Here is a 12,574-nt window from a genome sequence, read left to right on the forward strand (position 1 = left end):
GATTTGGGTTGGAGGAGAGAAATCCAGTCAGTAATTTGTCACTGTAAATGTTTCTTTTCTAAGCATTTCCATATACACACAATATACAGAAAGATTATTCAAAATTCTTTTCATTATACTTGCAGTGTTCAGGCTTGGTTGCAGTTGTGTTTCTCCAGTGCATTATTCTCAGAGCTGTATGGGTGTGTCTCATGTGTGTGTGTGCAGAGCATCCAATTCCTTTCTCCCGTGCATGTATTTACTCTCAAATGAGCTTTCTCAGTGGCCCTTACAGAACACTGAGGGTTGAAGTTATAGGTGCTTTGCAGGGGACTTAAGTTAATATTCAAACTGAACAGTCACATCTGTGACTGATTACCTAAACTTTACTAGGTAATGTGAAATAAGCCAGAAAACTTCATTTTTGTCTCCAGAAGATAGTACACTACATATATGTGAAATAGTAGTGTTTCTTATGTTCTATGGAGTGAGCCTGTTTCTTCACAGCTGTTGACACTGCAAGAGTTAGTTAAAAAATAAAATTAGTAATTGTAAATTTCAGGAGAGTTGTAGATTAGTCTCATTTTAAGCCACATTTTTCTGATAGAGATCTGACTTCCTCTATCAGTGAAATTCAGCTCATGTTATCTAAATACAGAAATGCACAGTATGTGATATCCTGGTCCTAGCAAGACCATTAGTCACAAAATAAGAAACCATGTTTAAAAAACAGAGATGTACAAAGAAGCAGTTCAGCAATTCAGCTACCCCTTATTAACATTAAGTTGCTTTTTCAGAGGTAGTCCAGGTCAATGTGCATAAAATGTTACCATCTGGTACATATAATCACTGTGTTGTACTTCAAAAAGGAATGAGAAAAATAGCTACCACAGTGCTACAGACCTGTAGATTGGGTTTTTTTTTTTATATAAAGACTGCTCAGTGCCTATAAAATTAGCTTTCACTCATTGGTAACTTGCCTGCATTGCAGGAACTAGCACTAAGCTAAGAGACAGCAATTAGCCTCAGTAGAGGAATTTATTTAATAGATGAATCTGTTGTTTGCATGGTAATCTGTTTGATTTTAGATAAAACAATTTCCTATCACAGATACTGGACAATCATGCAGTTATCATTAAAATCTGGAGGACTTTGAGAACAGGAGCCTAAAGACCTGAAATAGTAATGAAAGCAGGATAAATTTTTCCAAGTCCATTCACAGGTTATTTTCACCATTCCCATATTTCTCCCTAAAAACTGCCTTACACATAAATGTTACAAAATGTATTAGGTCAAAAATCTAACTGGGAGCTGCACAGATGTAAATAAGTCCCGTGGTCTGATTATTAAAAGACTCCTAAAGACTCCACTGAGAAAAATAAATTCCTGATGCTCTTGAGCCATTTTCCAGTATTTAGTGTGTGTCATAGCTTTGATTAATAATTAAGTTTGTATTGGAAGAAAAAACCCAGATGTCATTGTTTTTCATTCTCTGTTTTGATGGCATAGCACACTTAAATCAACCATGCTGCTCATCATAAGTGGCAGCACAACTTGAACAAAGGAGAAATCCAGTGATATTTCTTGGCCCTGAGTATAGGCACAGACCCACTTGCAATTCTAATTTATTGTTGAAATCTTTCATAAAAACCATTAAACTGCCCTTCTTTGTAAACAGCATCAAACCATAGGGGCATGGGAGTGGATGTTAAAGTTCTCTGTAGCACTACGACATATTTGCTAAATCCTATGTAGTATAACCAAATAAACCTGCAAAATACTCAGTTATGGTTGATCATTAATGAGTGTATGAAAACAGGCCACATCATTAATTGGAAAAACCAAAGGATGAGAGGTGACTCATTATGGTGTCTGCAGAGCTGATGAGAGGTGTTACTTTCCTAACAGTAAAGGCCTGGAATTCCCACTAAAATTAAATGGAGCCTATATTGCAATTTCACAGTCATTTTTTGTTCTTAATGAGTAGTTACATTTTGATAGACAATTTGAATGCATGTAATAGTTCCTCTTGGTGAAAATGCTTTGTTGGAAGAAAACCTAGCTGTAGTATTATTACAAAAACAATCTTCTTTCCTTGCCCTAAAATGGGCATTTTAATCAGTTATTCTGAAAGCAGAATTTTGTACCTAAACATAGGTTAGCAAAATGACCTGAGAAGTTTAATCATTCACCTTTATCCTGCAGCAGGCTCCCACACCAGTCTTGTTTTGCACCAGAGCAGGTTTTCAACAGAATCATGTAAACTTTAGCCCTGTCTGTAGCTCAGTGGGGAATCTCACTCTGGGTGAACCTTTAAGAGATTTTGGAATCCTCCAAGAGTTAGAGGTGGCAATGGCACCCTCTTTGATTTTATTTCAGATGACAGGAGGGTGAGGTCTTCCTACGGTGTGTCACACAGAGAACATGGTTCCACTTCTATATTTTATGCTCTGATAAGGTATGTCAGTGTATTTCCACCCAGGTCCTGCAATTTCTTTGCCTTCCACTTTCTGTTGGAGCAAGCAATTTCAAATTAGCTGATATTCAGACCACTGAAGGGTTCTGTTTTTCAGTATGTAGCTGTCATTCTGTTTCTGGTTTTTGTCTAGTAGTTTTTGGGGGAGTATTTTGGGTTTTGCAGGGGTTCCATTTTTCAATATGTAGCAATCATTCTGTTGCAGTTTTTGGTTTAGTAGTTTTTGTGGGAATATTTTGGGTTTTGCATGGGAGGGGTATTATCTTAGTTTATAGAAATAACATACATAGATGTGAAGGAGGGCAACAGTAATCAAGGGGGTAATTGAGAAAATTCTAATTGGTTGCACTACTGCAAGTACCCCTGAATTTTGTAAGGAGAAATGATGGATTTCCAAAGGTCATTTTACTCTCTTGCTGTGACACCACACAGAAACAGCAGGGACTTACTTAGTATCTTTTCCTTGCTCCCAAGGATGCTCTTCAAAAAGGCCAAAACCCAGGTCATTCAAAAGACTTACTGAATTGTCTTGGCTCTTCACTGGTCCTTTGGCATGTAGCACACACAATCAAAGAATTATTTAACTGGAAATGACCTTTTGAGATCATCTGGTCCAACTCCTTGCTCAAGCAGGGTCACTTAGAGGAGGTTGCCCAGGATGTTGTCCAGTCAGATTTTGAATATCCCCAAGGATGAACACTCCGCAACCTGATTGTGCAACACAGTCCAGTGTTTGACCACCTTCAAACAAAAAAAAGTCTTCATGTATTCAGATTCAATTTCCTATCTTGGAATTTCTCACTGTTGCTTCTTGTTCTGTCAGTGGACAAAAAAAAGTCAGAAGAGTGTCTGGCTCCCTCTTCCTCATTCCTGTCTTTCAGCTATACACAATGGTAGTATCCCGTGAGCCTTCTTTTCTTCAGGTTGAAGAGTCCCAGCTGTCTCAGCATCTCCTCATGTGATGGATACTCAAGTCCATTAAACTGGTCCTGTGCTGGAGTCATTCCAGTAAGTCCTCTCTTATTGTGGAACCCACAACGTCCAGATAGGAACTTAAAAGTGCTGATTAGGGTGGAAGGATCATCTCCCTCTGCCTGCTGGCTGTGTTTTTGTTAATCCAGCCTGGGAGGCACCTTTGCCTCATGGCACATTGCCGGTGTACAGTTTATTGTCCACCATGACTCCAAGGTCCTTTTCTACAGAGCTATTTTCCATCTGGCTTAGCCTCTCCAAGGGTGCTGGTGCCTGGCGTTAAAAGTGACACTTGCATTTTAGGTGGTGACACATGGAGCTGAGCTTCTGTCTGCAGGCACTGTAGAGTTTGGCTTTTGGAAACACGCAGAATAGTTAACCAGGTTAGAAACAAGAACAAACAAAAACCTCTTTTTGATTATTTCTGTTCTTCAAGAACTAATTTCTTCTTCAGATGTCCAAAAAATGCAGTTACTTTCCAAAATCCCATTGGCCTTTATCTCAGAGCAGTAGTAGTCCTTCATAGTCCTTCCAATGTCTTTTATCTTATAACATGTACTCTCAGTTTCTAACCTTTCCTATAGGAAGGCAACTGATCCATAACATCTACTTTTTGTCTCTTTTCCCTGAACATCTGGGGCTGAGAGATCAGAAGCTGCATTTGAGCAAAATGATCCCATTTTTTCCAAAGCTTAAATAAGTCTCTACAGTAATTTGATCTGCTTTTTATCTGCTTGCAAATCATGGGCTCTGAGATGATGCTCAAGTTTTTCAAAGAGACAAAGTTAAATAGGTGAAAAGCTTAAAGCAAGAAAATGTTAGACCTGCAGCATTGTTGAATATGGGTTGTACTGGTTCCCAAGTACTTTAATTTAATGCTTTTTTGACATGTGGAGTTTTTTTCAGTTTTCAGAAGAAGACCGCAGAACCAGAAAATATTCCTAGTTGGAACTTGTTTTCACTCCTGCCTTGGATACTGGCTCAATATTTGCAGCACTGGATAGAGAATTTGTGCATGAAGGACACATACGCATGTGGACCCATGCAAAACTGTTTATTTTCATTTTTAAAATGGGTGGAGCTGTTTCTCTAGATGTAACCTGTGTCCGGATAGAGATGCCATGCTCTGCCATATACCATATATTTGTCTTAGCCATAAAGGCCCATTTGACAGTTACTTGTCTACATATGATTGTGGTGTTATTTATGAGGTTATTGGTACTTGCTATACTTAGACTATGCAGTCATCTTTTTTTGTTGCTCCATCTTTCTGTTGGCTGACAGGTTTTTTCCTGTCTTCCTCATTTTCTTCCATCCTTTAAGGTTTCTCAGCCACTGTCACTGAAACATTTCAATTTTGCTTTTTCTCTCTACTTGAAAAGAATTTTGTAGTTGCCTGGGATATTACAAGTAACAGCATGTAGCCAGAGACTACACATCAGAATTAAACTTCAGAAGGTTTATGGTGTTCATGGCTTGCAGGATTTATGTTTAACAGTTAGGTTTTCAGTAGAGACTTATGATTAATTTGCAGAGAGGTGGAGAATCCAGGACTTAGAAGAGGATAATCATATTTCTTACTTCAGAGAAGATGCAAAGCATAATTAATTTGTCCTTGTGCAGTGCTTTGTGATCCCGGGATAGGAGAAGCTTTGTGTGTACTGCTACTACCCATAATCAGAGACAGAAGCCCTTTAGATTAACAGAGCTGTCCAGAAATTAGAAAATGCATGAACATATTAAGAGCAAAATATCATAGCAAATGCATGTAAATACACAAAGATGAAGTTTTGGGAAATTGATAACAGAATCAAAAGCAGACAAGACTTTTCAAAGACATAATAATGATTCCCTGAAAGAGCTGTGGTTGTTACAGCTTTACCATGGTCCAGTCACAATTTTTCAAAAGTAGCAGCTCAGTTTTTACAGTCCCATAACCTGAGCCCATCCTTTCTTTTTGACAGTGCATTAACATTGCGATCAAGTAAAACGACATTTCCTAATGTCTGAGCTCTGCAAAGGACAGACTGTCCTTGTGCATTATTATTTTTGTGTGTTGTACTTTTGAAACTGAGTTGTTTCAGTGTCATCCTGTTTCACTTCCCTTGAAGTCAGATTCTGGCATAATTTGATAACATACTGCTAGAAATGAACCAATTTCTGTCTTTTGGTGACTTTGCCCTTCATCCATATCTGTCCAGGAGGCCTCAGTGGGATGGGATGGGCCCTCGAGTTTGTTCATAGACTTGATCATTGGTTTACTATTTCAGCAGGCTCTGACTTGCCTCTGCTTGCTTTCTTCTCCACACAAAGTAAGCTATAGAAGAGAGAATAAAATTGGTTGTCTCATTGAGCTTGAACTTCTTCCAACAGTAGATAGTGTTGCTGATTTAAGATTATCAGCCGAAAGCCTAGTAGATTGGTAGTACAAACTTATTCCCAGTCATAGCACAAAAAGCTGTACTGCCAAGGAAGCCTAGTCCCTTAAAGGCTTGTGCACATGTCAGTAGTTGCTGTCTCTGTGAATGTCCTGCCTTTGTCTGCACCCCTTGTTGCCACCATGTGACACCCTCCCTCTCATCACTGTGGAGCTGGGAAAGAGGGAAGTGGAAGGTCTCTTTCAGAGGCTGAGCCATTCCCCATCAGTTTCTTCCTGAATTCATTGCAGGAACCCTACAATGAAATGTGGAAAACTCTTTCTTAACCAAATGAAGCATTTTATACTAATTATTGGATATTTTCAGGTGGCCTTCTTCCTTTTAATGCATGACAGTACAACCTCATTACTGCCCTCTTTGCTTTTCAGCTTGTTCAAAGCATTCCCTGTGGAGTCTTGTATAGCTTTATGTTTGTGTGTTCTGCACTATAATTATAATGATAATTCAGCTAACATGAAAGCTTTCTGGAGGTAAGTGTAGCAGAAACACTTCTCTGCTGTAAGCTAATTTTGCTCCTTACCTAGATTCCCACCCCACCTTGCATAGCACATGTTGAGGTCACTAATGCCACACAAGCTGCGGTCAATTGGGTTTGTTTCAGACTACTCCTGTTGCCTTCACCTGGGCTGTGTCTTTGGCATAAAATTCTACCCTCCATCCATCAGGAACTCACACCTAGTGCTGCTGCCTCCATGGTACACAATATTTTTTGTCTCCTTCCTTTTCTTCCCATGAGAGCAGTATCCAAGCAGTATCCCCCATCCCCTCCCTTTTTTAAACTGCTAAATAATGCTACTTGAGAACTTGAGTTTGCCTGCATTTTTCTTTTGCTAGCAAGTGTGAGAAATGTATTAATATTTAATCCAAACAATTTGGAAGAAGTTGAAGCTACAATTAGATAGCCATGGCCATCTGTTGTGAACAGCAGAACAAGAATGTACTTAATAACTTGGAAAGAGAAAAGGGACTGCCAATCACCTATAGAATATTCCTTAATAAAGCTTGCACAGTCTCTGCAGAGGGAGATCCAGGTGGTGAAGAAGACACTCCAGACCGTGCTGGTGCAACTTCAGTCAGCCAAGGAGGCAGGAGAAGAAAAGGCTGGAGACTTCCTCTGTGACAGCTGGTGTCCAGGAAAACAAGACTTGAAGGAATAATGAGCAGAAAGAGCTGGTAGGATGACATTAATTCACAAAGGGCTGCTTTTAGTAACTGAATACTGTTTTACTAAGCCTCAGGGATCTCTTCTCTCCCCTGCATAACTAATAACTAAATCAATTATGGAGAAACAGAGCCTGGAGGTCTATCATCAGAAGTGTGCTACGCAGCCTCATATGTTTTGGCACAGATTGGGAAACAGCTTTCAGAGCAGAGCAGCTCCTGTAAATGTGTAGATTACAAATTGATACATTTCAAGTGAGTCTGCAAAGTTGCCTTTAATGTCAGTGAAGTGTTCTCCTTGAAGGCTCATAAACACTGTCTTCCTCTACTCATGGATTTTTTCCCTGATTTAAAATGCAACATTAAAGCTGGAACATCTAGTATTTCTTGGAAAATAGCTCTAAGAATAATAAGAACTTTTTTTTCCCCTCTTTGGCTTTAACAGCTTTCTTACACTGAATGTATTTTCACATTCCTGCCAATAATTAAATCAATAGGGTGAAATTAAAGCTAACCGTGTTCTTTCAACTGAAATTTGGATCTCATTTGCTCTGTGGTATTAAGTACAGTGGAGGTAACTAACAGCAGCCCCTATAGGAGTTGTTTAACTCAATTTATTTAGGTATTAATATAAACTTTCTTTAGTATTACAGGGGTTGTAAAGCAACAAAAAAAAATCCTATGTTGATGATTTGTGTTGCTTATATTTAAATATTGTATGAACAAGAAGTCATTTAAATCTTGTTGTAAAGATTGCTACCATTACTTTGATCTTCCTTGTGAGCTTCAGAAGGAATGCAGATTTTTTTGCAAGACGTGTATGTCAATATATATACACATGCATAGTTAAACATGTATTTTTATAGGAAATAAAAGCAATACTCAGCTGAAGCCAACTGGAGAATTGTTCAAATGAGTTAATGTCTTCAAAAATTCATTTGTACTTCTACTTTGATACCAGTATATCTCTGATACCATAAAAATTCTGTTGCAGAGGAAGAATTAAAAAAAAAATCTTAATTTTTAAAAATACAATAGAAAAGGTCTTGCAATATATATACTGTACTTTTTTGATACTTTCTGTCATTTTTAGAATTACTCTTCTTCAGTTACATTTTATAGCCACATTGTGTTGTTGCAAATTTTGAAGGTCATTGGACTACTTTCCCACTAAGATCCTGTTCATTGTTTGTGTGTTTTAATGCTAGTTGAAACTTCTACCTCAGTGTTGAGTACAGAAGGAGGGAGGGGAAAAAATGTGCCAGGCAGCTGAGACATACAACAGGATTATAATTGCCTCCAGGAGCATATGGTTGTCAAAGCAGGGCAGAGAGCTCAGGTGGTTTCTATCATCATCAGATCCTCAGGGTTGCATTACAGCCCTGTAATTCAGAACATGGTTGACTTTTCTCACTGAGTAATATATGGGCCAGCATCCCTTTACATTGTGGTAAAGACTCTTGGAGCTCCAGCTTGCATGGACTCTGCTACTTGGTTCCCTAATGGAGATCTCTTGCTGTTCTGCTTGACAAGTTTATCTCTCCACATCCCTCTTCAATACCTACCTCCCCACCACAGCTCTGGCACTTTCTGAAGCTCCTCATAACAGATGAACAAGGTGTTTGCCTCCAGCTCAGGGCAGGAGACAAGTGCAGGTGGCACCCTGACATTGAGCCCACGCACAGGAACAGCTCCAGAGCAAAACCTGCCTGCCAGAAAGCACTCATGGAAACCCACATGAGTTCAGGTAAAGAGGAAAGAGAGCACTCTGACAAGACACTCTTGAAACTGTTAAGATAGCTCTTAAAACTGTTTCTTTAACACCCATAGAAGCTGCCTGGGGTTCAATACCACAGAGGGCCCAGGTACTGCATTTCCAGCAAGGAGCATTTATATTGGACCCTTAGAACAGTCCCAGGGATGATGGCCAGTACACTAAACTAAGGTTTCATGACACCCCACTCTCCCACCCTGCAGAGTTTTGTCCTTTGAATACTTAGTGCCTGCAATGTAAAGTTGTTAGGCCCTAGAAGTGCCTTAGAGCCAGGATCAGCTACAGCTGAAGCCTCAGGTCTGTCTCCTTGCAGCAGCAAGGGCTCAACAACAGGAATAGGACCCAACCATCACAGGGGCAGGAGAACAGCACCCTCATTGCCACTAGCAAGGTTTCTTGAAGACATTCCCATTCAATTTAAAAAATTGTATGGCTTTTGTGTTTCAAAGCTTCAGAGCACTACTGCATCTTAATAAAAACTCAGTTTAGGCAACCACTCTAATAAGACACTGAATTTCTAAGGAGAAGGGAAACTGAATCAGTCATCATTGATGTTATGTTTGTATCTGTTAACATCTATTTTATATGTAACATGGACTACTACTACTCCTTTAATTTATTGTTCCATTAACTTCATTGTTTGTTGTGGGAAGTTAGAGCCAGTAACCATCCCTTTTCTGAGACACATGTGATAATAAGCATACTTTAAAAAAAAGGTCTACTATGCAATGTATCAGCTGCCTTTTATCTGTGAATAGAAAATTTTCAAATAAAGAGAAGTATGTTTTTAACTAACCCAATGTCTGTTTGCATTCTGTGCAGTGTAGAGCATTTTAGAAGCTTCATCACAGCGAATGGAGGAAAGAAAAGGAGAAAGAAACCATGTGTGTGACTATTATTGTGCTGCTGACAGCAGTTATTCATCTGCTTGGGCTAGCCTGTTATGTCTTTTGAAAACAGTCTAAAGACATATTCAAGACTAAAGCCTGAGAGCAACATGTAGTTCTTCTCAGTATGAGAGGGAGAAATAAGTATCACACAGTGAACTGTACAGACAGGTAAAACCTGCACTTAGGTCCCAGCTTGACTCAGTCATGGTGTGCAGCTAAGTCCTGCCTGCCCTGCCTCAGTTCCTCACCCATGGATAAGGGCTGAAGGAAGAGCAGCACGACTGTGCCTTGGCTACAGCAATATCCGAGGCCAAAGTTATGCTCTTACACACATTCATTGCCACGATGAGAGGTAGCAGAGTGTGTATGGTGTCCCAAGAACCACTTTCATACATTGTTGCTAGAATTCTCACTTCTGGGCAGACTGGTCTCCCACCACCTGCAAACAACAAAAATCTCCAGAAAGAAGTTCCTTTCCTGCCCAGATCATGCTATCCATAGACCCAAGTGGTTTAAAGCCCAGACCCAAAAGGTTTAAAGACAAATAGGCAAATAAGGCTTTGTGTGTTTTCTTCTGCCACAGCAACAGAATAATAAAATAATTTAGGTTAAGACCTTAAGTCTGAGCCCAACCATTCACCCAACACTGTCAAGAAAGTACACCACTACAATACATCCATAAGTGCCACATCAACACATCTTTTAAATACTTCCAGCACTGGTGACACCACCACGTCCCTGTGCAGACTGATCCAATGCTTGACAGCCCTTTCAGTGAAGAATTTTTTCTTGATATCTAACATTAACCTCCCCTGGTTAATGAGAGGATTCCCTCTTGGTCCTGTTACTTGTTACCTGGGAGAAGAGGCCAACCCCCACCTGGCTACAGCCTCCAAGCAGTTGTAGAGAGTGATATGGTCCCTCCTGAGCCTCCTTTTCTCCAGGCTGAACACCCCCATATCCCTCAGCTGCTCCTCATCAAATTTGTGTTCCAGACCCTTCCAGACCAGCTCCCTTGCTCCTCCAGAGCACACACAGTGAACTGCTCCAGGAGAGCTGCAAGATGAGGAAAAGTAGCTCACCTTTAGCAGTCCCTTTCATGTGCTTTACACATGAGTAGAGTGGTTGATTTTGTTGAATACACCCCCCCTCAGTGTACAAACATGCTCTCAAGGGACTAAAGACTGAAGCAAGGAGAAGAGAGCACTCCAAAGGGTGTTCAGCTCCAGCCTAATATTGCTTTTCACAATCAATTAGCTAATCCATTATTTCTAAAGCATGACAGCTCAGGCTTTTGCTATCATTACTTGTTAAATCAAGATAAGTGCCTGTTTTCTAGAGCATTGGAGAAGGCAGTTCAATAATGAGTCCCAGATAGGCAGTAGTGCTGGAGAGAGCTCCAGGGTGAGATTAGAATAATCCTCATGTATCCTCTTAGTTTACTATCCTATTAAAAATGAGGCTGGGACCAAGAGATTTTTTTTTTAAGTCTCAGAGATTACCATGCTACAAAGCAGCTCTAAAATACTGAATATTTTTCTGCACTGCTAAAGATGATAATACAAGCTTCTGGAGAAGCATTAAAAAATAAGAAGAAGAAAGGGCCTGTGAATAAAGGAGATTCTGCCTGAACCTGAAAAGCTGCCAAGCCAGCAGCCACTGTAAAGCATTTATCTCAAATTTCTAATGAAGACTTGGATATGAGGTCTGGGAAAAGAACATCTGGGGTTGAGTGAGTAAGGAAATGTTTGAATTCTGCACATGCATGGTATTCAGCCACACTTTCCCTTTTCCTTATCTAGAAGAGATATGTGGTCTTTGGGAAGGGGTTGTTGGGGCATTGTCAAAGACACATAACTACAACACAAGACTATTTGTTCTTGTAATCACCTGCAAAGTTGAATAAATTGTTTAAAATAAAACCAACCACTAAGTGGCAAGAGAGAGAAAACATTAAACTAGTCAGGCACAGGTAGGAGACACATGATAGATCTCACTGGAGAAATGGAAAATTAAGAGACCTTTTCACAGTGGCCATCCAATTTACAAGAATATTACCTTGAATTTATTACTTCTCTGACACTGAGACTTTGAAACTCCAAAGGAAAGACCTCTCTGTTTTCTTGTCAAAGTAGGCTTAAGATTTTGTCTATCAGCTCAATCCCAAAACCTAGAGTTTTGTGCCCACTCTCATGTTTCCCTGTAGTAGCAGTTCCAGGGCAATGCTCAGGAGCAGCAGCAGGGAACCATGCACAGCTCTACAGGTAGAACCTTCAGGGCTGCATCACAGTTTATTCCTTTAATTTCAATAACATGAGCTCCTGGAGCAGCAGCTGACTGGTTGACCCAGCTATTTTCCTCACTTAGATGGGCAGCCCTGAAAAGCAAGAACATGGCATTGCATCTGTACACAGTACAGACAAGCACTGACAACTCTGCTGTGCCCCCACAAAGTAAAAGCAAGTGAGGTATCAGAAAAAGAGGCACAAGAACCTCTTTGAGGTTAGCACAAACTAATGTAAATTGTAAGACCAGCAAAATTCAGCACAGATAGCTTGCCAACTAAAGCCCAAAATGTGACCCACTCATGTCCTTTAGTACTTACATGGAGAAAGATTTGCCTACTGGTTGTTTCATCTAGCAGAAATCACAAAACATAAAAGGAAAAAAAAAATATTTTTAGCAGGGAGAGTAATTATCCACTGAATTTTTTTTCCTCCAGAAACTGTGAATAAAGCCCTTCTGCATCCCAGATGTAATGCACTTGACACAGAAAACACCACAATTCAGTTTTATACAGCCTATATGGTACCTGTAGAACTGAAGAATAGTCACAGGGCTTTACCTTAAATATATGCATTTTCCTTACTAGCTTAAAAAAAAA

At 39.8% G+C, this 12,574-nt stretch overlaps 1 protein-coding gene across 1 annotated transcript in view; it reads left to right on the forward strand.

The window, feature by feature from the left end:
• DISC1 (DISC1 scaffold protein) overlaps window positions 1-9,595 on the forward strand; it is a 190,739-nt gene extending 181,144 nt beyond the window's left edge. The window contains exon 14 of the mRNA XM_066546761.1: window positions 6,873-9,595. Coding sequence (XP_066402858.1) covers window positions 6,873-7,022 — 150 coding nt within the window. The 3' untranslated portion in view covers window positions 7,023-9,595. The remainder of the gene's footprint in view (window positions 1-6,872) is intronic.
• The last annotated feature ends 2,979 nt before the right edge of the window (window positions 9,596-12,574 follow it).

This window comes from Molothrus aeneus, chromosome 3, assembly GCF_037042795.1.
Source record: "Molothrus aeneus isolate 106 chromosome 3, BPBGC_Maene_1.0, whole genome shotgun sequence".
Lineage (NCBI taxonomy): Eukaryota > Metazoa > Chordata > Aves > Passeriformes > Icteridae > Molothrus > Molothrus aeneus.